We start from the raw sequence: 27,799 nt of genomic DNA, 5'->3' as shown, positions 1-27,799 counted from the left end.
AAAGAAAGAAAGAAAAAGAAAGAAAGAAAGAAAGAAAGAAAGAAAGAAAGAAAGAAAGAAAGAAAGGCAGGGCAGGGCAAGGCAAGGCGAAATTACTTAAATCACCTACCACAGCCTACCTCATCTATGTGCACCACTTGGGGGGTCTAAGGGCAGGCCTCCTCTGGTCAGCACTGCCCCTTCACCCAGTGCCCAAGCCTAATGCCTGGGAACCTGGGAATTACCATACCTCATTTGCGACCCAGCCATGCATGCGCACCAACAGGAGGCCTGACAAAAGACCTAACCTGCCTGCCGCACAGCACCCAAATATAACCATGGGGCTGGGAAACAATATATCCTGTCCATCACAGCCTTTTCTCCTATGTACCATTGGGGACAGCTCTGCCCTATATAGTGCTACACCTCTCATGCCCAACTACACTGCCCAGGGCCCTGAGAATCATGCCACCCTGTCTATGCCTGAACCACATGAATAAAACATCAGGATGCCTGTCAAAAGACCCATCAGGACCCAAGGATGCCAGCTGGGGACCTGGGGATTGAGCTGCTGGGCCTACTGCCTCTGGTGCACATGAACACCATCAGCAAGGAAATTCTCAGGATTAGATGGCTTTACTGCTGAATTTTATCAAACTTATAAGAAAGAACTAACACAAATTCTTTTCAAACTAGTCAAAAAAATTAAAGAGGGGGATTACTTTCCTAACTCATTCTACAAAACCAGCTTTACCCTGATACCAAAACCAGAAAAAGCCACAACAAAAAAAACCAAACAACCAACAAAAAAACCTACAGGTTAATTTTCTGATAATGAATATCAACATAAACATCCTAAAGAAAATATTAGCAAACTGAATCCAACTATACATTAAAAAGATAATACACTATGATGAAGTAAGATCCCAGGGACTCAAAGATGGTTCAACATATGCAAATCAGTATACATGATAATCACAGCTACAAAATGAAGAGTAAAAACCAAATGCTCATCTCAATAGGCATATAAAAAGTATCTGATAAAACTGAATATTCTTGATAATAAAAACTCTCAACAAACTATGTATAAATATAACATACCTCAACATAATAATATGACAAATCCACCATTAATATCAAACGGAATGGAGAAAAGCTGAAATTCTTCTTTTCTTTAGGAATTAGAACAAGACAAAGTTGCCTACCTTTTGCATTTTTATTCAGCGTTATAATGGAAGTCCTACACACAACAATCAGGCAAAAGTAATAAAAGGCATCCAAACTGGAAAAGAGAAAATCAAGTTGTCCCTCTTTGCAGATGACAGGGTTTTTCTAATACATAGAGTGGATGATCAGACTTCGGGGCCTTAACTTTCTCCTCCAAAGTAATGAGTGATGGCTCTCTGGTCCCACTATCTCTCTTAATCTGTCTTTTTCTCATTCGTTTACTGCCACTAAACATGGGGTACCCACAGGTGATGTAGGACTGGTTCCCTACATGCAATCTTGAGCAAAAAGAACAAAGCTGGAGGCATCACACTACTTGAGTTCAAAACATATTACAAAGTTATAGTAACCAAAGCAAAATCGTATTGGCATGAAAACAAACACAGAGAGATTAATGGAACAGAATAAAAATCTCTAAAATAAATTTATTTATTTATAGCCTGCTGATTTTTGACAAAGATGCTGAGAACAAACCTTGGGGAAGAGACACCCTCTTTGATAAACGGTGCTGAGAAATCCAAGTATTTATATGCAGAAGAATAAAACTAGATTCCTTTCATTGTATACAAAAATCAACTCAAAATGCATTAAAGACTTAAACCTAAATCCTAAAATTATAGAACTTCTAGAAGAAAGGATACGATAACTACTCCAAAACATTTGTGTAGGCAAGTTTTGTATGGCTAAGACCTCAAAATCACAGGCAACAAAAACAAAAATACACAAATAGGACTATATTAAACTAAAAACCTCCTGCATAGCAAACAAAACAATCGAAAGAGTAAAGAGACAATTTGTTTAATGGGAGAAAATATTTGCAAACTGTTAATCTAACAAGGACTATTATATAGAATATAAAAGAAACTTAAACAACTCAACAGCAAACAAACAAAAAACGAACAAACTAATTCCATTAAAAAGTGGGCAAGCAATCTGAATAGACCTTTCTCAACAGAAGACATGTAAGCATACAAATGGCCAAGAAGTATGTAAAAAATGTTCATCATCGCTAGTCATCAGAGCAGTGCAAATCAAAACAACAATGAGATATTGTTTTACCCCTATTACAATAGCTGTTATAAAAATAAATAAATAACAAATGCTGGCAAGGATGCAGAGAAAGGGAGCTCTTATACACTGTTGGTGGGAATGTAAATTACTGCAACCATTATGGAAAACAGTATGGAGATTTTGCAAAAGACTAAAAATAGAACTATCATGCAATTCAGGAATTCTACTAATGGGTATTTATCCAAAAGAAAGTAAATTAATATATCAAAGGGATATCTGCACCTCCATGTTTATTGTAATACTATTCACATTTGCCAATATATGGAATCAACCTAAGTATTCATCAAGGAATAAATAAATTTAAAAAATGTGGTATATATACACAATGGAATACTCTTCAGTTATTTAAAAAGAATGAAATGCTGTCATTTGCAGCAACAAGGATGGAACTAGAGACCATTATGTTAAATAAAACAAGCCAAAATATTCTATATTCTTACTCATATGTGGGAGCTAAAAATGGTTATCTCATGGAGTTAGAGTATAGAATGGTAGTTATAAGAGGCTGGGAAAAATGTGGGATGGGGATAGGATGAAGAGAGGTGGGTTAATATATATAAACATATAGTTAGATAGAATGAATCAGTTCTAGCATTTTGGAGCACAGTAGTTTGGCTACAGTTAACAATTTATTGCATATTCAAAAAAGCTAGAAGATTTAAAATGTTCCTACTACAAAGAGATGATAAATGTTCAAGGTGGTGGATAGTCTAAATATCCTGGCTTGATCATTATACATTCTGTGTAGATATTCAAATACCACATGTACCTCATGAATATTTACCATGTATCAATAAGAAAATAAATAATAAAAAAAACTCACAACTGTAGAGAAAAAAAACACAGGAGTGATTTTTTCGGTTGAGATTGAGAAACAGAAAAACCTCCTCTCCTAGTAGATATTTCACTTTAGAGTAATAAGAGATAAAGGCTGGGTGCAGTGGCTCATGCCTGTAATCCCAGCACTTTGGGAGGCCAAGGTGGGTGGATCACAAGGTCAGGAGTTCAAGGCCAGCCTGGCCAAGGTGGTGAAACCCTGCCTCTACTAAAAATACAAAAATTAGCCTGGCTCAGGTGCCTATAATCCCAGCTACTTGGCAGATTGAGGCAGGAGAATCATTTGAACCCAGAGGCAGAGGTTGCAGTGAGCCAAGATCCCACCACTGCCCTCTAGCCTGGGCGACAGAGCAAGACTCTGTTCAACAACAACAACAACAACAACAAAAGAGATAAAATTATGAAGAAGCATTATACTTCATATAGTATCAATATATTTATGAACAAAAATACCATGTAAGATGGTTACAAGTATAGATGAAGGTGCAATTGTTACTCCCGGTAGAAAAGAGAGAGGCAGGGACAGTCTAGGAAATAGCAGTTTCATTTTCTAGGACTAGTTTCATTTTCCAGGACTTCATATCTGTGCTACATTCAATGGGAAATAAAAGATATAGTTCCTGTCCTTGAGCTCACTGGAAAAGCTGACTGGGATCAAGTTACTGGAAAAGAGCATAGAAAATGGGATTACCAAGGACTCCTTGCTCCATGTTAATTAAATAGGAGTTGAAGAACAGGAACTTGATGACAAATTTAAATATTTTTTGAATGAAACAGATGATTTCTTTTCTTCTATTATTTCTCATATTGCTGATAATTTTGCATTAAGTTTCCATGAGCCGCTCACAAAATTGATAGTTTCTGTTCTGATTCTTTAATTTGCTCTGTGTTCATTGTATATTGTCTTATTTAAAATCAGACAGGGAAAGTGAGAGTAAGAAAGCGAGAGAGAGAAAATGAAAGGGAGAATGAGCATGAGTGAGTCATGGGATATTTTGAGAGAAAAACTTTCATGATACTACATTGAAATGAATGTTAAATAAGTTTCAAAAATAGTATAGTTGATGTATGAAAAAGAAATTTTGCTTTTCTAGGACAGTTGTCTTTCTGAATGTTGCAATATTACAAAGTATAAACATCTTTATTACTTTGTTGATTAGATCTAGTTTTTATACCATGTACTGTTTTGGAAAAGAGGATTTTTTTTTTTTAATTATTGGAAACTCTAAGTTCTTAACTCATTACAATCCTTGGCTTCTAATATCTCACTACTTGAAATGTAGACTGGCTAGCAGCCTAGCTCTCACCAGATGCTTGTTAGAAATGGAGAGCCTCAAGCCCCACCCAGACCAACTGAAATCAGAATTCTTTTACTAACAAGACCCTCAGGTAACAATTTAAAGTTTGAGAATATTGGGTTAATATCAGAATAATTGTAAATGTATGCGAAATTTATATATGTGTTATATGGGTTCATAGTCATATTATTTACATTTCCCCCTTTTCAAGATTTTATGTATTGCTTTGCTAACCCTAAAAAATATAGGGTCTTAACTAATATACCAATATAACACAGCTATGTTGGTAGTCATATGTTTCATGATCTATTTGACCATTATTTTGGAATATTATCAGAAAATTAGTATTTTTCCCAGCCAGATGCTCCAAATGAAGTGCAGTGATATAAGTTTTAGAGTCTAACTTTTTACTCATTTCACTGTTAACTTATTGCACACTACCTCTGTTCTCTGTATAAAGAATTTTATGAACAAATTTCCAAGTCTTTAAGGACATATTTTTTAGACAAATTACATAGGAATAAACTAAAAATAATATTTGAATAAATATATATTTCTTTAGATACTAGAAAAAACTGTAATAAATATTCTGCACATTAAAATAAGTTGTATCAATACAAGTAGGCTATTACTCTTAAATAATATGTAAATCCTTGATATACACAAATGTTTCAATGTCCATTAGGGAATAAATGACTATATTTAACCTATATTAATATTTGGCAGCTTTCCTATCTTAATAAAACCCAATTAAAGAAATTTTAATATGATTAAATGACTGAAAAAACTAAAATATTAAATATTGAGCCATCTGTTTATGAATAATTTACCTATTTAAAGCAGTAATTAAATTAAGGTGTGTAAATTTTCTCCACATTATACTTTTACAAATTTCTATCTCTTTAATACAATTGCATTATGGGTGATGTTTCCTACTGCTGAAACTTAATGCAAATATTTGGCAATGTATTGTTCCTTGGATCTAATGTTTTGGCATCAAGAAAAGTCCAGATGTACATTTTGAAAACTGCACATCCAAAAGGTAAGTTTTAATGAGTAATCAATATAAGGTTAAATTTATTAAAATATTTTCCTGTGCTCATAGGATTTACTGTCAAAATCTTATGTTGGGAGAGGGTAGCAGACTAGTAATTGGGTGTGTTAATAAGTTCAAATAAAAAAAGGAAAAAGGGGAATATCTGTGAGCTTAGTGCAACAAAACATACGCAAGTCCTTATAAATATTTATTTTGATTATTTAATATAAAGTAATAATTACATTTATTAGTATTTAATGTAAAATAATTATAACAATGTTATTGAGACATTTTAATATATATTGTTATTAAAATAATAATAGTAAAATATTTTTCCCACATAACAGAAAATAATTAGTCTTAAAAGCCATTGACAGTTAACACTGCACAATAAATAACTGGATTTACTAATAAGAATATCATCAAATTTACTGAACTACCCAAAAGATAATTTCTAACACATTCATGATGGAACAATAATGACAGTGACAACGGGAATTTCTAAAGAAATACATTTTTACTTCCAATTAGATGGTTTTCAATCTTTAGATACTTGTAGAGATGCAAAGAGGTTATATAAATGGGAATCCACTGTATTAAACATTTTAGTCTTTAATACTTTACTGTTTAGAATAACCATCCAATACCAGCAAATAAGTATTTCTTTTTTAAAGCTGTATTATTTGTTCAAGGTTAGTCTCTGAGAATTTCAGGCAAATGGTTGTTTAGGTAACCTAAAAGATGTTTTTTTTTTTTTTTTTAATCAAGTAAGTATTTGAAGTTGATATACATGAGAACATGTTTTTCCAATTGTTTTTAATAAACTACCTTAATAGAGAAATGGTGTTTTAGAGCTTAACGCTTCTATTAAAAAAAGTTATAATGCTTACATTTAAGGTCCCTGTGATTTTTAAAAAAATCCGTATTTAATCAACATGCAAGTATTATTCTAAAAAATAATTACATGTCACCAAAGAATTTATTTACTTAACTGTGATTAGTTCTAATAAGCTTTATGACAGGTAGGATGAGCTACTTGTCCTAGTTTGGGACTTTAGTGGTTTCAAAGCTGAAATTCCCACATCCCGAGAGCTACCTCAATCCTAAGCAAACTGAGATGGTTGGTCACCCTAGTCACAGATCATTTAAATATTTGTTTTCATAAACAGTCATAATATAAAATAAAATCAAGAATTAAATTGTTAATATGATTTAGAAAATTTCAAATTTACTGCAAAGGGGGTAAAATCGATTTAATTATGCTGATTATGACTATAATGTTTGTGTAAAGTCTGTTTAAAACAAAACCAAAAACAAGTGGTAACTTAATATTTACAGATTGTAATAATAATCAAAATTTAAAAAAATACTTACTTTTGTAAAAATTCTTCAGAGCCACATATATTTAAAATATGATCCTTGGGAAGTAGCTGGTCATTTGTACAAAAATGCAGAATTTCTGTAATTAGGTCTTTGACAAGATAATTAGCTAGACAAAGAGGAATAATAAAAGTCAAAAAAAGTGTATCATATACTACAAAAAGTTTTTGAGCATAAAATATGACCAACACATTATGAAGGATTGTAACTGTCTAGCTTCATCAAGGGGAATTAAAGTGAGATTCATCTCATTTATTAGTCTGGTTAGATTTAAAGATATTTTGGAAAAATTTGTTTGTGATTTCTTTGATCAGTTCTGTTTTTATGTAACATAGCAAAGCTAGGTATAGTGTGTCTCACGTTAAAGCCCTTGATAAACTGTAGTTCTGCAGAGAAGATAATCTACTGCAGTTTCCCTTAGGGACTTGGGAAATACACTCAGGGACTTGGATATAGCCAGGCAAAGGTTCCAGGGGGTGTTTTATTCTTTCCATTTTCAACTTAAGTGAGACATATTGTTTCTTCTAAGGGTATCAGCATGATAAAAGGATTCTGAATTAACTGGAATATTTTCAGAGCATTTAAGCTAGTTAATATTTATATTTATGCCATGATATTAAGATAATTCTGTAATGATTGAGATGTTCTTATCAATGTTCTGTCACTAGACATGAAAATAATGTAGATTTCCCATTTTTTAGTTGATTTATGTTAACAAGTTATTTCACTTTTTTGACCTAGTTTCTTCATCTGTGAAATAGGCTTTATAATAGCATGACTGATTTCCTTCAAGAATCTGGTGCAAGACTATCACAAAAAAAAAAAAAGACAAATGTGATCAGTAAATTTAAAAATGTTATGCAGGTCATATTCACTCTAGGATATAATGCTAGTATTAATATTAATAGCTATATTTTACTGAGCAATTATTATGCTCTTTACATGTAATTTCTTGATTATTGTACCTATTATATAGGTATTATATCCCAAAGTTCAAAGATGAATTGACTGATTTTCAGGGAAGCTATGCAATTTTGTAGGGACTATACAGTTAGCTTTAAGTGCCACACTTAAACAATATCTGTTTACTCCAAAGGCTGTGCCCTTAATGTCTCGACAGTTGGTTGTTCTCTAGACTCTAAACAAAATCTGTCAGACTCCAAAGTCACTGTTGGTTCTTCTTCCTGTCCCACGTTGTAATTACTCAAGGTTTTATCTTGGACAGCTATATTACAGACACTTAAATGAATATCTACGTTCCTTCTCCACTTTTCCTTTGGAACTCAAAATGTAGACATGCTATACAGTGAAGTCATTTGTCTTCTCATGTTCACATACCATAATCTCCTCTTTTAAACTCTTACATGAACATGCTATTTAACAGTGGCCAGCAACTGAAGACAACATGATCCAACCTGCCATCTTTCTGATTGGATCAAGGTGCAGCACCATTGATCTTGGCTGAATGATAAGAATTTTGCTCTTAGGAACCGGGAGTTGGATCCCATAGAGATACTGAACTATTGATAGCTAGCCGGATAGCTTGGCTTCCCACTTGTTTTGGATAAGCAAAGGAAATGAGTGACTAGAGAGCGAGAGGGATATAGGAAGTAATTATATGAAGAAATGAAATAAGATGCACACAGGAATTTAGGGCTGCTTGATTATTGCTGTTTTCCATATATTCTTAATTGTTTGCCAAAATTCTTATACTTAAATTCTATAATAAATCCCTGTATTCTTTAAAAACATTTTTTTCTGCTTAAGCTATCAGGAATTGATTTATTTTCATTTCAAACCAAGAGGGTCTTAACTAATATGCAATAGAACCCTGCTATGTCTGTAGTCATCTGCATTAGTGTAGAGCCTTGAATAGAGTAAGAAAGAAGCACAATGATAACAATAATTAATAAATAAAAGAAAATATTTAATGGATTATTATGTCAGGAAATAGTTCCCTGCTGATATGTAGAAACTCACTTATTAGCAACCTAAGTGTTTAAAGAACAAATACTATTTTACAAAACAATGGACTGTAATAATAAACTAAGACACTAAATAACTTTACATATATTCTAAAACTTTAGAAAAGTAAAAATCATTAGGCGAATTTGATAACATATAAATTCCTGGGTTTCACCCACAGAGACTGAATCAGTAGGTTTGCTAATTCTGATGCAGGTAAGTTATACTGTGCTATTATATTCCACACCCTGGAAATAGAGATTCTGTGTAACCATGTCTATTCTACCTCACAATTTACTTATGGTTCAATGATATACTTCTTCCTAATAGATAGAAACAGCCATTTTTACTTAAATACCATCTTTATCTAGAATCTTTTTGAAATTCAGTTGTTTAATGTATTAAAAACTTGCTATACTTGCTATTAATCATTTTATACTAGGAAGATAAAATATTGTAGGGTGAGCTATGTGAAGATAATTCTTTAAGAAAATAGTTCTGCTTTCCTCCCTTAAATATTACCAAAAGGCTTTCTGATGTTTTCTTCTTAATTCACTTCAAAGAAAAGCAGTAGCTAATATTATTTTTTAATAATTTGAGACTTTGAATTCAAGGCTACTTAGCCAATACCAGCTTTGTGTAGATTTGTCTACTTATTTGCCAGATTGCTTACCATATGGCATAAAATGAAGTGGTTGTGTTGAGCTATCAGTAAAAATATGTATATTAAACTTGGTTTTAGAAAAGAGCTGATACGGAAATGCTGTAGTAGTGCTCCAAATCTTCCCAGAGTTGAAATTAACGTCAGCTGCATGATATCTTTCTCTGATTCTGAAAAATATATGTGAAGACAAATACTTAGGACAAGATCTGCAAGATACAGTTTAAAACATATTGCCTACAATACAATTATAAGAAACTTCATGTAGCATTGTGCTGTGAAAGATTTAAAACCTGAAAGCAATTAATAATTGATTTGTGGTGTAGTGCATTTAACTAGGTAGATTGGTAGAGATTGCACTTATACCAAAAAAGAAAGTGTAAAGGACTGTTCCTTAGGCTTTCCCAGGAGCATCTGATTTGAAATAATTAAGAATTCATCGTCATAACATAAAACGTGAGGATTCACTCTGAATATTATTACTTGCTTCATTTACATTGTTTTTGATATCAGAGTTCTTCCTTTTGGAGTTCTTTCACGCCTAATTCTGTCGAGCTGCAAGTCACTCATTTCGATTTAGAAATTTTGGTAAATACATTCTCTTGTTCCTGTCAAGTTTGTTAACACTATTCTTGTCTCTACATTTTCTTTAAAATTTTTGGATACTACACAACTACTTGAATTTTACACAAATATTGGAGCCTAAAAGTAATTCTGTGTTCTGAACAATTACTTACACATAAATGTGTCAAAGAATTGCAAAACAGCTTATCCTTGGAGCCAGAAGCCTTGACTGAATCCTGGCAATCTCATTTAGTAATGTTATGGTCAGAGTCAAGTTATTTGACTAGTTTCTTTGCACAGCTGAAGATATTAATATCTACCTCAAAGGTTTACCATGATAATTACAATATAAAAGACATGTAAAAGATTTACAGATGTAAAGCAATATACACATATAAAGTAGAATATAACACGAAGATATTTTCAAGTAGATATTTAAAATGCTTCTGAGGGCAATAGGAAATCTTGGGGCCTTTTTTTTTTTTAATGTTAACTATGCTGACATCTAAACTTAATGGTTCTCTTCTTAAACTGCGGAAACTGCAGTTACTTTTCCACCAACCTGATAGCTATTTGTTTAACACTAAAACTTTATTCCATGGAAACATCTCCTCCATGAGAAGCCTGGCAAATGGGTAATTAAAAACACATTCACCCAATGGCCTGGCATGCATCTGTATCCACTTGCGTTCTGGCTCCCATCTACTTAGTTTCTGATTCAGTAGATCTGTGGAGGGTACCCCAAACTGGTCTTACTAACAGTTTCCCAAGTAAGCTGCTGGTGTTGCTGCTCTGGAACTGCAGTTTGAGAACCACTGCTCAGAATAAGGACATGGGCCACTCCTCATTGTTATACTCTAACACAAAGGTCTAGAGTCCGGTTAGGGACAGAGGAGCTTTATGAATTAGCATTTACCATGTAATAAGACACTTCTCAATGCATCCATGATTTCACCTTCTACCGTTTTAATAAATTAAAATACAAATTCATGATTCATTTTCTCCTAAACTTTTGCTGAGCATCTACCATAAGCCAGAAACTGCTGCCATATGCTATGATGTTATCATATTTGTTACAAGAATATGGCATATTTTTGAAAGATGTGGCTTTAAAGTATGTTACAATGAGTAATCAAAGTTTTGGAGAACCTCTTTTGAAACAGCTCTCAAATTCTACTTGATCTTCTTTTGAATTAAGAGTGCTTACCACATAGTAGATCCTCAAACATACTTACTGTTTTGTAAATATCCTGTTGTATACAAAATAATTATGCATACATACAGTCATTTTGTGAATATTTACCAACAAAAAAAATTGTTGAAAACAAGGAAAGAGTGTGTGAATATAACTTATGACTTCTTTTCACTATGCTAACGTTATTGTTTGGTGTATGTTTTAACTTTCATGACTATTATAAAATAAACTATTTAGAAAAATTATATTAAAGAACTTGGAAAATGTACTATAAGCTACTGGAAAATCATCACATAAAGTATTTTTATGTCACTACTGCATCCACAAGAATATTTTACGTAAGAATATGAAATTGTGTTTTGAAAAAAAAGGTTGCTGGAGGAGCTAATAATGTGTTCTGTGAGTAAAGTTATACAGAAGAGTGATATCTTAAAGTATTAAGAAAGTTATTTACTTTAAGTCTAAAAATTAACCATATTTTAGACTTAAAGTAGCAAGTTTCTAGCTTCGCTTATCATTTTTTTTATAGTGAGTAGCTTATTCCTGAAAGAGAAAATATTGACAACATTAAAGATCCTAATTTAGGAATCCTAAGTACTATTTAAATTTTTTTGCCATAAACTAGAGCAGGAAACTAATTAAAGATTGAACATTTTCATGAACTTGAAGTGATTTGTTGTGTATCTTTGTATGTAAGCCTTTCAATCCTTCTTATGGTTATAGGTTTTATGAGGCAGGGACCTTGCTTGTTTGTTTATTTTAAATTTGAATATCTCTCATGCATGAGCTAGTTATAGACAATGAAATAGACTTTAATGATTAAATAAATGATTCAAACATTTAATTTCAAATAATCTTTTGGTAGAAAGTGAAAGCTTATAAAAATGTATAGTTATTATATTTCAAACAACAGTCAAAACTGAATTAAAACTAAGGAATTAAAATATGAATGCATGAGTTTTTATTTTTTTCATTTTTTTATTTTTTGAGATGCAGCTCACCACACTTGGCCTTTTTTTCTTCTTTTTTGGAACAGGGTCTTATTCTGTTGCCCTGGCTGGAGTGCAGTGGTGTGAATTTAGCTCATTGCAAGCTCCACATCTCGAGTTCAAGCAGTTCTGCCTCAGCCTCCCAAGTATCTGGGGTTACAGGTGCACGCCACCACACCTGGTATATATATACACACATATGTATGTGTGTATATATATACCTATATATGTGTGTGTGTGTGTGTGTGTGTGTATATATTTATAAAAGTGGGGAGACCTTCCCTCTACTAAAAATGCTATATATATATATTTAGATTAGCAAAATATTAGTGCTTTTATTTTGGAATATCCACTAGTGATCAAATTCATTTTTCAATGAATTAACACACATGCATTTATTTAATATTTTGCCAATCCACTCAAGATAAGAGTGAACTATAATAAGTCTAAATAGACTATCCCAGGTAGGGAGAATAAATATGTGTTAATTTGGGGCTTAGCAAGAGGAGTTAGTCACTTATGTCATTAAAGAAAACTAATAATTCACTTCAAACCAAACCACCAACAGACAACAAGTACAGGTTTGAATTTATAAAAACATTTAACTTTAACCATCTTTTCAAGAGAAAAGCATCTATTTGACTGTCAACAACAAAAACATTAACAGAACTTGATTAATGAACTAATTTGTGAAAAATTTCTATTTTTTAGTGTGTTCTGAAATTACATGTCTTTTATATACAAAATCAATCAGTTCAGGGATGTCAAAATACAAAAATTTATTTAGGCACAAAAATTTCAAAGTTTAATGAAATAGCAATACTCACTTTTTTACTTTGTTGCAGAAAGAGGCCAGACTCATATTACTGCCTTGAGGTACCTCCACTAGCTGAATGGAACAACCTATTGACTTAAAATAAAAACTACTAAATTAATCTAAGTTGGTGAAGAGAAAATATTAATATCATTCTACAATTTTATCCTGCTTTGAAGTTTAATTCATGTTTCATTTTAAATTTTTTTAGATTTTTAAAAATTGAAGTAATATTTACACATGAAAAAATGTGTAGATCTTAAGTATATAATTTGAGTTTTGTGGAAGGCATAAAACTATGCTATCAATACCCCAATGACAATATAGAATATTTCTTTCATTTTAGAAAACGTCACCATTTATTAAATCTGCATATTTATTTGATAACTACTGTTATTCAGATTTCTATCAACACAAACAAGGTATATGTGTTCTTTTGTTTCTGGCTTCTTTCACATAATGATACACATATTTTAAAATTATTCCTGCTATCACACATATCAATAGCTTATCACTGTTATTGCTGACTAGCAGTATTCCACTGTGTAACTGTTCCACAATTTGTTTAGTCATCTTCCTGTTAATGAACATCTGGATTGTTTTTAGCTTTTTGTTATTTTAAATAAAACCATTAATGCTCACATACAAGTAATTATGTGAATGTATGCTTCATTTATTGGGAATATATGCATGAATAGCTTGGTAATGCATGCATGAAAGGCTTGGGAATAAACAAATGAATAGCTTGGTCAGAGAGTGCATGTAGGATTAAAGAAACCGTTTTTGCCTTATGCATTTTAAAGCTCTGCTATTAGGTACATACATATTTCAATTTATTATTTCTTCCTGATTGACCATTTTAGCATTACAAATGACCCCTTGTTTCTCTAATAGTCCTCAGCCGTGGAATATACTTTTTCTGATATTAATAATCATATTTTTTTTCTGGTTGAATGTTAAATCTTTTTGTTTCTTTTACTTTCAACCTATCTCTGCCTTTGTTTCCTAATATTGTCCCTTATAGACAGTAACTGAGTCATTTCTTTTTAATCTCATTTGTCAATTTCTGCCTTTTGTTTGGAATGTTTATTTTATTTACATTTAGTATATTTATGGAAATTGTTAGATTTAAGACTGTCTTATTTATATTTGTTTCTATTTGTCTTTTCTATTTTATTCTGTTCTTTTATTTCTCCTGACATTTTAATTTTATTTTATTCCTCTGCTGTATTTTTAGATTTTATTCTTTGTAGTTTTTAAAATATATAATTCATGGTACTAGCTCTAGGAATTACAATGTACATCCTTAATATATCTCAGTTTACTTACTATTGTACCATTGCATTTAACATGTAAAAATTTACAATAGCAAAATAACATTTAACCCCCTTCCACCCACTGTCATTATTGTCAAATAGGTTTTACCTGCATACACAATAAATCCTACAATAACATGCTATTATATCCCTTTAGTTCATTGTCTTTCAAAAAATTTAAAGTAGTCATTTGTATTATTTAACATATTTACTATTTCTATCATTCTTCACCCTTTCCTAGATTCCATCTGGTGTCCTTTTCTTTGTACCTGAAGTAGTTAATTTGGCATTTCTCATGTGTCTGCTAGCTGACTAATTTCTTTCAACATTTGTTCGTAGTAATGTACTTATTTTGTTTTTGGTTTTGAAACTTATACTCAATGGATAGAGAAGTATGTTTCATTTTCTTTTAAAGAATTTTAAAAAGTCATTCTATTGTCTCTGGCTTCCATTGTTTCCAGTGAGAAGTTTGCTTTCATTCAGATTCTTGTTCCACTGTGTGAAATCTTTTCTTCCCTTTTTGCCCCCTTCCATAATTTTCTCTTTTGGTTTTTAGATGTTTCAGTACAAAATGTCTACATGTAGCTGACTTCATATTTATTCCGTTTGGGTTGTGGTGAGCTTCTTAGATCCATAATTTGATATTTTCTGTCAAATTTGAGTAATTTCTTGACCATTATTTATTCAAATTAATTTTGCTATTTTTCTTTCCTCCTATTAGCATTCCAATTGTCCACATATTATGTTTCTTGTCTCATAAGTCTCTGAATCCCTGCTCATTTTTATATGATCCCTGTGTTTTCTCTGCTTCGATTTGGATAACTTCTGTTTTGCTTTCAAATTATTATTTTTCTTCTATTCTTTCCTATCTGTGGTTAAGCACAAAGAGTAACATTTTATTGCAAAATTTTGTTTTCAGCACTGGACTTGGTCTTTGTTTTTGATTGTTTGTTTTCTTGTTGTTTCTATTTTCCTGCTGAGATCATCATTGAGCTAGCCATTATAAACATCTTTATCTACTTGAACATACTTTCAATAACCAACTTAAAGTCCCCTTGTTAATTCCAACATCTGGATTATCTCAGAGGCTCTTTTGACTGATAGGGTTATTTTCTTGAGCTTGAGACAAAATTCTCTGCTTCTTTCTATAACTATGTATTTTTATTTTTATGTTGAATATTGTAGATGGCACTTTATAAATCATAATTAATTTTTTTTCCTTTGACAGGCAGTTAAAATCCTTCCTGTCTTATTTGCTTTATTATTATTCGTTTTGTTTGTTAGACCACATCTATTTTGGTTGATGTAGCATTCATTTTAGAGCACAAGTTTTACTCTTAAGACATGGCTTTGTAGCTTCATTTGAATGCTTGAAGTACTTAGCTCAGTCTCTTCTCTAATTTGGCCCAAATTTCTGCATTGTAACTTCAATTCTGTGTAATTAACACAATCCCATCCAATTCTCAGTCAAAAGCTGACATTATCTACTAAGCCTTGCAAGCACATCCCAATACTTGGCCAAGCAGTAAGTCCTCACTAGAGTTCTGACCCGTACCCATTTCAAAGCTACCTCTTCTTTAGCACTCTGCTAAATCATAGCTGCTCTGCAACTTGAAACTGCAAGCTCTGCCTTCTCAGTCAGTGATGCTGCTTCTCAAATTGGGCTCTACCAGCCTGCATAGCAGCATGAAATTGCCCTCAAGCACAGGCCGAGATGATCACAGGGCCCACTTTTCTCAAGGATTTATGTTCTACACTGCCTATTCAACAGCTGCAATCCGCTACTTCATTTATTTCACCTACCTGTATATTCGTTTTTAGGAGTAGAGAAAGTGTAGTAATTATTACACTGTTGTGATCAGAACTAGACAGCCCTAAGATTTCCTGAATTTTAATTTAGATCATTTGAGGTGGTACCTCTTTTGCAAGGGAATTTGAATGAAGTAGAATTAGATCTTTCTTTTCCTATGCACTTACTCCATCTGTTATTTTACAATGTTGCCATTATTTGTTTGCAAGTTAATATGAGCAGTATCTATTCCTGAATTCAGGTACCATATTTTCTTCTTTGCATTCATTCTGGATAGCATATCGCAATATACTTTAAGGCTTTGATAAATAGTTGTTGAATAAATAAATAACCTGTCTGCCTCACCCAGCACACTACAACTACAATAATGTTGCTTCTGCAATAATATTTACTTCTAATTTTACTTGTATCTAGACTCAAGCAGAGAAGTAAGTAGAGAAATCTTCAAGTACAGAAAAAAACTCTAGTTACTACTAAAATGATTGGAAAGCTAGTAATAAAAGCATTAAGATGAGCCACACAATGAATACTTAATTTCCTGCCCTTGGAATGATCTCAATAGTAGTTGCCTGCCAATAGTGTAAATTAAGATCCTCTGGGTAGAGGGGCATTTTTTCTACCAATAATGATATAAAGTTCCAAATCATTACAATGTGACTCAGTATATCAATGTAATGAAAGATATGTGTGTTTGTGTATGTGCATTAAAAAAATAGAAAATATTATCCATGAAACCTTCAACTCTGCTATTTTTATCAATGAAATGTAAGTATCATAACTAAAACTAAATAAAATTTTATAATAGTTTTGATGAACCTGGAACTGGAACTTTATAGATGATATTTTTAAAAATGTATTTCCCTTTTTCCTCAAAAAAAATCATTCATACAAAAACACAATTTTTATGAAAATAATTTTTTTTCAAAAGTAATATGAATAGATTTCTCTTTTTATGGTCAGTTACCTTCATTACCAAATTAACCCAATATATTATTGAATGAGTTCTTCAGATTCATATGTTTAGACTGGCATGTATTATACATACCTCTATGTTCTCCTGCCATGTACTTTCCCACATCCTGGCTTGAAGAGAGCCTTTCAAAAGCATCAAAGAGGGTTCTACAGTGTTCATATGTCCACTTCTTTTGTTCTCTTCTTTCCGCATGAAGTCAGTTAAGAAGGATGAATTTGTAGGAGAAATGCTACTTTCAAATCCTATATGGTAGTTATGATTTTCATTTCTTAATTCTTTCTGTAGATTAATTTTATCCAGACTTGTGAATGATGGAGCTAAAACATTGAATCTGAAATCATCAGCACCATGATGTTTTCCTATGGGGTTTCCCCAGGGGCATTCTTTATTCATATTTTGGGGGTTTGGTAACACAGAAGGACTAAAACCAATTACTGGTGCTTTTCTAAGTTGATGCCAGGAGAGTTCAGGGCTTTTAGAAGTGAATTCATTCAAAGATATTTGGTGTGTTTTGTTTAATGAATGCCCTTTTGTGTCACATTCTGGTGCACTGGGCACAGAAAAGGTGTTTTCATCAATTTCATTCTTGTAGCGTGGAATTTTGTCACTGATCTCATCTACTGTCCGATCAAAACCCAGACTGACTTGGCCAGAAGAATGGGGTTGATTTACAGAGAGAAATTCTTGGTGTTCATACTGCTTTTCATGTGATTCATTGGGATTTGGATCTGTTTGCCAAGAATATGCCATTTTTTATTTTATGTAACTGAGAGGGTTGACGCTGCTCCAAATATCTCCTTGATAATACAAAAGAAGACAGAAATTATCCTAGAAAGAGGATAAAAGGAAAGAAAAATATTTAATTTGAAAGAAAAGAGCTTATAAGACAGATATATGATAAATAACTATAAACAAGTGTTTTGTGGACTTTTCTTAGCAAGTGAAATAATTCCTTAAGTACTATAAAACTCTATCAGGGCTTACAACATTATGAATCTGAAAGGAAAGTATTGACTTTGGATAGATTGACAAAACTCCTTGATAGAAAAATAAGTCTACCTTAATTACAATGAAAGTTTCATGAATCTATTCAAAGTCAATATTCTCCTTTTCCTACAGAATATCCACTTATTATTTGAGTACAGAGGGAAATCTATAAGCATGTTGGCATGCTAAATAAAGTCTATTTCTTTTAGCTAAACAGTCTCTTCTTGACCAGCAATTACCCCATTCATAGACATAGTTTTAAGTCTTTTCTACCCACCACAATTCATCTTAAAATGATTAGCTAGATCCTTTCCTTTACCCCCCAAAACTCTAAATAATTACAAAGCCTTTTATACTTCTCTAAAATTACTAACATTAAATTCATCAATGGACTTAGTGTTAGTAAATTCAAATGACACTTTTTAGTACTTTTTGAATTTATCTCTTCACAGGATTTAATACTGTTCACCATACTTACAATTTCTTGCTTTCTTACTTTGGCTGTCTATGACACTGTACTTTCTGAGTCTTTCTGTGTTTGCTCTTTCTCAAACACTGGGTTTTTGTTTTTTTTGTTTTTTTTTTGTCTATTATGCATTTTCCATCTCATCCTTGTCAGAGCTTATTTTCTTCCCTATTAGTCTTTTAATGTAAATTTTTTTCATATCTCCATTTGTCAATGACTTTAACCTTGGCCACTCTTCTTATTACTTAATCAATATCTCCATTTGGATTTTTTTTTAAGTCTCCAAGTGAAAGTCCAAAACTAATCGCAATTCACCCAAGAACCTGCTCTTATTTTAATGTTCTATAGGGCAAAAAGACCCAATTATTTACTCAGTTGCTCAAACCAGAAACCAGAGTTTCATCTTTGAATCCTTCCTCAACTTCGTTCTTCTATATCCAGTAATCCACCAGTCCTTGTAGGATGTACCATATAAATATGTCTTAAATATATCTTTCCCTCCCTATCTATCACTGCCATAGTCCTTGTTTAAAGCTTTCATATTCTCACTTGAAACGTTGTATTGCCCCTGGGACTGCTTTTACATTTTCTGCAATCCATTCTTGTGCCCTATACAGTAATCCAATGGCATATGTTTTTTATTTAAGACACTAACCAGACATCTTCACTGGTTACAGTTTTTCAGTGGTTTCCTACCATCTCAGGATAACATTCGTAATTCCTCAGTTGACTTGGAAGTTCCTTAATGACACTTGACACCAAACACTCTCTAGTTGCACCTCACACTACTCAGTTTAATTCTCTTCGTTTCATCATCCTGGCTTTCTGGCTCCTCAAAAGGACTTGATTTTTGATCACTGACATTTGCCCAGGGTGTTATCCTGGAAACTCATCCTACTTCTTGCCTTGCAAATTCTTTTTCATTATTCAGGTTTTAATTAAAATATTACTCCTTCAAAGAAAACTTCTGAGCTCCCAGGGAAGGTAAAACTACTTATTTTCTACAGTTTACACTTCACCTTGGACTAATAATTACACTTGTATTTACATATGTACTATTTCATTTTCCAATTAGATCATCAGATCATATTTGTTATTCATTTTTCTTACTGATAACTCAGTGCCTAGTCCACTGTTTCACTCAGAGTAGATGCTCATTTGTTGACCATATTATTTAATAAATTTTATAAAACCACAGTTAAATTAGGAGAAAAATGAAATTGTGAAGTATTTGCTTCACTTTGATGGATTTATTAATTCTCTTAACAGTTATGTGTGTACATGTGTTAAAGACAAAAACAATATTTTTTCTTTTTTTTATTCTGACAAAAACAATTTTTAAAGGCTAATTCTGGTAAGGACTATAAAATAATTCTGTATCCATCTTTTTTGCAATGCAATTTGATTTTTATTACATTGGCAATTAAATTTTTTTGAAAATCATAATCACCTGAGGAATAAATGAATACGATTTATTATACTTTACATATTCAGAAAAGCAATTAAACTAACTGATAAATTTGGGAAAGATTTTCAAGAGATGTATGTAAATGGGGTATAGGATAAAGTGTTAACCAGAAAATGAATCTCAAAATATTATTTAAAGCTATTGTAGGGGGTTTCCAAGATGGCCAAATAGAGGCAGCTCTGCAATGCAGTTCCCAACGAGAGAGATGCAGAAGCCGAGTAGTCTCCACAGTTCCAAACAAGGTAGCAGGTTCATTTTGTAGTATGGTTGGCCAGTGGGTATAAAACAAAGAGGACAAGTTGAGGCAGTTGCATTGCTCCACCCAGGAGGTGCATGCAACTGACTGGAGGAATGGGGACTCTCCCTCTCTGGGACTTCAGTTCGGATACTGCACTTCACCCAAGCCCTCCACAACCCACAGAACAGGAGATCTTTGCTGGGCTGAAAAGCCACCGCGAACTGCCTGAACAGGGCTCAGTGCCAGAGTTGTTGGGACAGATCTAGCTGGAAGCACTGGCTGACACTGCGAAAGCCTGCAGGACAGAGCTACCTACCCAACAGAAAGAAGGGGATCTGAAAGCAAGGAATCAGGCAATATGGCTGGGAGGATACCTCCCCTACAAAGCCCAGCAGTCTGAAGCCCTTTCCCTTGAGAGTATTGCAGCCAGTACATCAGTAAGAGAGTGACCAGGAATGATCAAGCTTGGCAAGGGGAAGAGCAGTTCCATTGCAGAGGTGGGCCTAATCTTCCTGGGTAAACAAAAGACACAGTAAATCTATGCAGCAGCTCCACTGAATTGGTGGCAGCCTAGCAGCACCTCTGCAGGCAGACAAAGGAAAGGCCACCTCCCCAAGCAGCTACCTGAAATCAAAGCTAGATAAATCCAAGAAGATGGGAAGAAACCACCTCAAAATGGATGAAACCATCAACCAGAACACCTCACCCCCACCAAGGGAACACAACTCCTCACCAGCAAGGGAACAAAACAGGATGGAGAACAAATTTGATGAATTGACAGAACAGGCTTCAGAAGTTGGGTAGTAAGAAACTTCTCTGAGCTAAAGGAACATGTTCTAACCCAATGCAAAGAAACTGAAAACCTTGAAAAAAGTTTAGATGAAATGCTAACTAGAATAACAAGCTTAGATTGCTTAGAGAGATTTTGTCACTACCAGACCTACCCTACAAGAGCTCCTGAGGGAAGCACTAAACACAGAAAGGAAAAACCAGTACCAGCCACTGCAAAAAATAACCAAACGGTAAAGACCATTGATGTAATGAAGAAGCTGTGCCAACCAAAGGGCAAAACATCCAACTAGTAACAAAACGGCAGGATCAAATTCACATATAACAATATTAACATTAAATGTAAATGGACTAACACCCCTATCAAAAGACACAGAGTGGCAAACTGGAGAAAAAGTCAAGAACCATCAGTACTGTATTCAGGAGACCCAACTCACATGCAAAGACACACATAGACGCAAAATAAAGGGATGGAAAAAGATTTGCCAAGCAAATGGAGAGCAAAAAAAAAAAAAAAGAAAAAAGAAAAAAAGCAAGGGTTGCAATCCTAGTCTCTGGTAAAACAGACTTTAAACCAACAAAGACCAAAGAGGCAATGAAGGGCATTACATAATGGTGAAAGGATCAATACAACAAGAGCTGACTATCCTAAATATATACACACCCAATACAGAAGCACCCAGTTACATAAAGCAAGTTCTTAATGACCTACAAAGAGACTTAGACTCCCACACAATAATAGTGGGAGACTTTAACACCCCACTGTCAATATTAGACAGATTGATGAGACAGAGAATCAACAAGGATATACAGGACTTGAATGCAGATCTGGACCAAGCGAACCTAATAGACATCTACAGAACTCTGCACCCCAAAGCCACAGAATATTCTTCTCAGCACTTACTCTAAAATAGAATACATAATTGGAAGTAAATCACTTGTCAGCAAATGCAAAAGAACGAAAATCATAACAAACAGTCTCTTAGACCACAGTGCAATCAAATTGGAACTCAGGATTAAGAAACTAACTCAAAACCACACAACTTCATGGAAACTGAAAAACGGGCTTCTGAATATCAACTGGATAAACAATGAAATAAAGGAAGAAATAAAGATGTTCTTTGAAACCAATGAGAATGAAGACACAATGTACCAGAATCTCTGGCACACATTTAAAGCAATGTCTAGAGAAAAATTTATAGCAATAAATGCCCACATGAGAAAGAAGGAAAGATCTAAAATCGACACCCTATCATCAAAATTGAAAGAGCTGGAGGAGCAAGATCAAAAACTCTCAAACGCTAGCAGAAGACAAGAAATAACTAAGATCAGAGCAGAACTGAAGGAGATAGAGACACACAAAAAAAACCTTCAAAAAATCAATAAATCCAGGAGCTGGTTTTTTTGTAAAGATCAACAAAATAGACGACTAGCCAGAGTGATAAAAAAGAAAAGAGAGAAGAATCAAATAGATGCAATAAAAAAACTATAAAGGGGATATCGCAACCGATTCCACAGAAATGCAAACTACTATCAGAGATTACTACAGACAACTCTGTGCACAAAAACCAGTAAACCTGGAATAAATGGATAAATTTCTGGACACTTGCATTCTCCCAAGACTAAACCAGGAAGAAGTTGAAACCCTGAATAGACCAATAACAAGGACTGAAGTTGAGGCAGCAATTAATAGCCTACCAACCAAAAAAAGGCCAGGTCCAGATGGGTTTATAGCCAAATTCTACCAGATGTATAAAGAGGAGCTGGTACCATTCCTTCTGAAACTATTCCAAACAATACAAACAGAGGGAATCCTCCCTAACTCATTTTATGAGACCAACATAATCCTGATACCAAAACATGGCAGAGACTCAACTAAAAAAGAAAACTTCAGGCCAATATCCATGATAAACATCAATGAAAAAAATCTTCAATAAAATCCTGGCAAACTGAATGCAACAGCACATCAAAAAGCTTATTAATCATGATTAAGTAGGCTTCATCCTGGGGATGCAAGGCTGGTTCAACATATGCAAGTCTATAAATGTAATCCATCCCATAAACAGAACCAAAGACAAAAAACACACGATTACTTCAATAGATGCAGAGAAGGCCTTTGACAAAATTCAGCAGTCATTTATGCTAAAAATCCTCAATAAACTAGGTATGGATGGAACGTATCTCAAAATAATAAAAGCTATGACAAACCCACAGCCAATCTTATACTGAATGGGCAAAACCTGGAAGCATTCCCTTTGAAATCTGGCACTAGAAAAAGATACCCTCTCACATCACTTCTATTCAATATAGTATGGAAAGTTCTAGCCAGAGCAACCAGGCAAGAAAAAGAAGTAAAGGGTATTGAGTTACTAAAGGAGGAATTCAAATTGTCTCTATTTGCAGATGACATGACTGTATATTTAGAAGACTCCAAAGTCTCTGCTCAAAATCTCCTTAAGCTGAAAAGCAACTTCAGCAAAGTCTCAGGATACAAAATCAATGTGCAGAAATCACAAGCATTCCTATACACCAATAACAGACAAACGGACAGCCAAATGAAGAGCAAACTCACATTTACAATTGCTATGAAGAGAATAAAATACCTAGGAATACAACTAACAAAGGATATAAAGGACCTCTTCAAGGAGAACTACAAACCACTGTTCAATGAAATAAGAGAGGACACAAACAGATGGAAAAACATTCCATGCTCATGGTTAGGAAGGATCAATATCATGAAAATGGCCATACTGCCCAAAGTAACATATAGGTTCAATGCTACCCCCATCAAGCTACCAATAACCTTCCTCACAGAACTGGAAAAAAACACCTTAAACATCATATGATACCAAAAGAGCACCCACATAGTCAAGACAATCTAAAGCAAAAAGAACAAATAAGGAGGCATCACGCTACCTGACTTCAAGCTATACTACAAGGCAACAGTAATCAAAACAGCATGCTACTGATACCAAAACAGAAATATAGACCAATGGAACAGAACAGAGGCCTTGGAAGCAACACCAAACAGCTAAAACCATCTGATCTTTGACAAACCTGACAAAAACCAAGCAATCGGGAAATGACTCCCTGTTTAATAAATGGTGTTGGGAAAACTGGCTAGCCATGTGCAGAAAGCAGAAACTAGACTCCTTCCTGACACCTTATACTGAAATTAACTCCAGATGGATTAAACACTTAAGACCTAACACCATAAAAACCCAAGAGGAAAACCTAGGCAAAACCATTCAGGACATAGGCATAGGCAAGGACTTCATGACTAAAACACCAATAGCGATGACAACAAAAGCCAAAATAGACAAATGGAATCTAATTAAACTTAAGAGTTTCTGCACAGCAAAAGAGACAAACATTAGAGTAAACCAACAACTACAGAATGGAAAAAAAATGTTTGCAATCTACCCATCTGACAAAGAGCTAATATCCAGAATCTACAAAGAACTAAAACAGATTTACAAGAAAAGAATCAAACAAACCCATTCGAAAGTGAGTAAAGGATATGAACAGACTCTTTTCAAAAGAAGACATATATGAGGACAACAAACATGAAAAAATGCTCATCATCACTGGTCATTAGAGAAGTGCGAATCAAAATCTCATGGAGATACCATCTCACACCAGTTAGAATGTCAGTCATTAAAAAATCTGGAGACAACAGATGCTAGAGAGGATGTGGAGAAATAGAAATACTTTTACACTGTTGGTGGGAGTATAAATTAGTTCAACCATTGTGGAAGACAGTGTGGCGATTCCTCAAGGATCTAGAAATAGAAATTCCATTTGATCCAGCAATCCCATTACTGGGTATATATCCAAAGGATTATAAATTGTTCTATTATAAAGACACATGCACATGTATGTTCATTGCAGCACTGTTCACAATAGCAAAGACCTGGAACCAACCCAAATGCCCATCAATGATAGACTGGACAAAGAAAATGTGGCACATATACACCATGGAATACTACAGTCATAAAAAACAATAAGTTTGTATCCTTTGCAGGGACATGGATAAATCTGGAAACTATAATTCTCATCAAACTGATACAAAAACAGAAAATCAAACACCGTATGTTCTCACTCTTAGGCGGGTGTTGAACAATGGGAACACATGGACACAGGGAGGGAAGCATCACACACTGTGGTCAGTTGAGGGGGGTCTAGGGGACTGACAGGGGGTTGGGGAGGGTGGGAGGGATAACATGGGGAGAAATGCCTGATATAGATGATGGGGGAATGGAGGCAGCAAGCCACCTTGCCATGTATGTACCTGTGCAACAACCTTACATGATCTGCACATGTACCCCAGAACCTAAAATACAATTTAAAAAAAAATCCTGAAAACATAAAGGTAAAATTTTACTTCCCCTATGTATACCTCATGAAGCAAAACTGTAATTTTTTAAATGCTTAATAAATAAAAATCAATGCAGCAAAAAAAAGCTATTATAAGAATTCATGAGTCACGTAGCTATATTATTATCTACCTGAAACCTCCTTTTTAGGAATGGCAGTTTTTCTTTTTTATGTTTGTAGTGTGAGCTATGTTTCATTACAGCAAATTGTACTCCTTCAACCGTCTGTCGTGGAACTCAGAATTTTTCAGCAGGTGTGACTTCAATTTTGACAACAAGACTCAATATTCTGTTCCACTCTTTCTTAGCTTGACTTGCTCCTTTTAGTTTATTATGGTAAATGTAGCTACATCAAAGTGACTTTTACAATATTTGGTGTTTCCAAAACCTTGAGTTTTTTAAATTTTATAGATCCACAGGAAGTTCTTTAAATAAGGTATCAATGGTCTGATGCTGAAATTAAAGATTCCATTAGGCTGGACCATCATGTTATTGTTAATAATAATGATACTTAACATTCTCTGAGCATCTACTCTGTGCTAACGCTTTATATATATGTAGCTATTTACATGTTTTGACATATTTATTTCTCACTTCATGCTGTCAGATATATAATATTATAACTACCACTGAGCAAATGAGGAAACTGAGGAACAAAAAAGTGTATTAACTTATCTAAGGCTTGAGTTTATGTTCACAGATTTATTATAAACAGGGGTTAAAGGAAGCACATGAGTGAACATGACATACTAGGATGACATCTAGAGCACGTCTGGATTTCGGCCCTGAAACAGAGCATTAACTCAACTCAACTATCTCCACTAAAAAGGGTTAAAAACTTTTTAATTTTTATTAATAACAACAATTTTTTTCAAGTACTTCTCATAGCAAGCTTGAAATGGGTTAGAAGACAGAAAAAATTTCATTATCATGAGATAAAGGAGAATGAGAAACACCATTTTATATTGAAAATGTAATAAAAACACAACCTCTTCCAGATCCATTTCTCAATATTAAATTTGGTTGTGTTAAAAAATTTCTAATAATTTTCAATCTTCTTTTTGCCATCATATTCTAGAAGCTACAATATTTCTTAGTTTATAAACAAATAAAATGTTATTGAGTTCCAGCCAATAAATGTTTGCATTTTGCATTATGAAGTAATGTATAAAATAATTAAAAGTCATACATTTTGAGTTTGAAACAACTACACATGTAGTTTAACAGCATTTGTGACATATTTGAGAAGGCATGTCTGTGAGTCACTGATTTAAGTAAAACTCGACTCCAGAACTATGGAAAATGTACTTGGTAGGCAAAACTGTGTTCCCTTAAATATTCCCGTGTTTTAATCCCTGGAACCTGTTACCATCATAAGTTACCTGGCAAAGAGGATTTAAGGCTGCAGATAAAATTATGTTTCCTAATTAGCTGACATTAAAATAGAAAGATTATCTTACTGGACCCAGTATAATCACAAGGATCCTTAAAATGGTAGAAGGAGGCAGAAGAGATCAGACTGCTGTGATGTGAAGATTGAATCCACTTTTGCTGGCTTTGAAGATGAAGAAAGGCGTCACACGGCTAAGAAAATAAGCCTCTAGAATCTGGAAAGGTCAAGGGAACTCTCCCTTGGAGTCTCCAGAAAGGAATACAGCCCTGATGAAATCTTAATCTTAGCACAGTGGGACCCATGTTGGACTTCTGACTTACAGAACTGAAACATAATAAACGTGTTGCTTTAAGCCACAAAGTTTGTGATAATTCATTATAGCAGCAATAGAAGATAAATACAATATACAAACTGAAAGGGGTATTTCCTAAATTAACTGGAAAATCAGAGACTAGAATAAGTATAGAAGACCACATAAAGAACAGCTCTCTATTTTTGATTGGAAAGATCAGCTCAATTCAAACAGTGATATTTGAAAGTGGCATTATTAATGACAACTCCTTAGTGTGCTACACTTCTTATAACCATCTATTCAGTTCAACTTGCAAGAGGTCAGTTTCTGTTGAGGATTAATTACTTATCTGGCTTCAAAGAGAAAGTACAGACAAAATTTCGGCACCTCTCAGAAAAAGGACAGCCGCTACCAGCTGCTTCTAGTTTTTAAATCTACAAACGTATAAGTATCATTCAAATAGCTCCAATGTTCAGATTAGGAACAAAAATATTTACTTACAATAGAACAAAGAAGAAAAGGAACCTTTCTGAAAACACTTGTTCTTGATCCAAAAAGTTCTGACCACATTACTAAGTATATCTACAGGAGAAAGATGAGAAGAGTATGAAAGAAATAAATTATGGGACTAAATAAAAATGATCTTTATTTCAGATAACAAATTTTAGGAGTATA

At 33.6% G+C, this 27,799-nt stretch overlaps 1 protein-coding gene across 1 annotated transcript in view; it reads right to left on the bottom strand.

Moving 5' to 3' along the window:
* PIK3C2G (phosphatidylinositol-4-phosphate 3-kinase catalytic subunit type 2 gamma) overlaps positions 1-27,799 on the bottom strand; it is a 397,969-nt gene that overhangs the window by 355,631 nt on the left and 14,539 nt on the right. The window contains exons 2-5 of the mRNA XM_032253772.1: positions 17,188-17,943; positions 13,030-13,112; positions 9,467-9,624; positions 6,823-6,937 (exon numbers count right to left, since the gene is read on the bottom strand). Of these exons, the coding sequence (XP_032109663.1) occupies positions 6,823-6,937; positions 9,467-9,624; positions 13,030-13,112; positions 17,188-17,865 (1,034 nt within the window). The 5' untranslated portion in view covers positions 17,866-17,943. The remainder of the gene's footprint in view (positions 1-6,822; positions 6,938-9,466; positions 9,625-13,029; positions 13,113-17,187; positions 17,944-27,799) is intronic.

This window comes from Sapajus apella, unplaced genomic scaffold, assembly GCF_009761245.1.
Source record: "Sapajus apella isolate SASKATOON/1434 unplaced genomic scaffold, GSC_monkey_1.0 scaffold84, whole genome shotgun sequence".
NCBI classification, from domain to species: Eukaryota; Metazoa; Chordata; class Mammalia; order Primates; family Cebidae; genus Sapajus; species Sapajus apella.
This window is presented reverse-complemented; position numbering and strand designations above follow the sequence as displayed.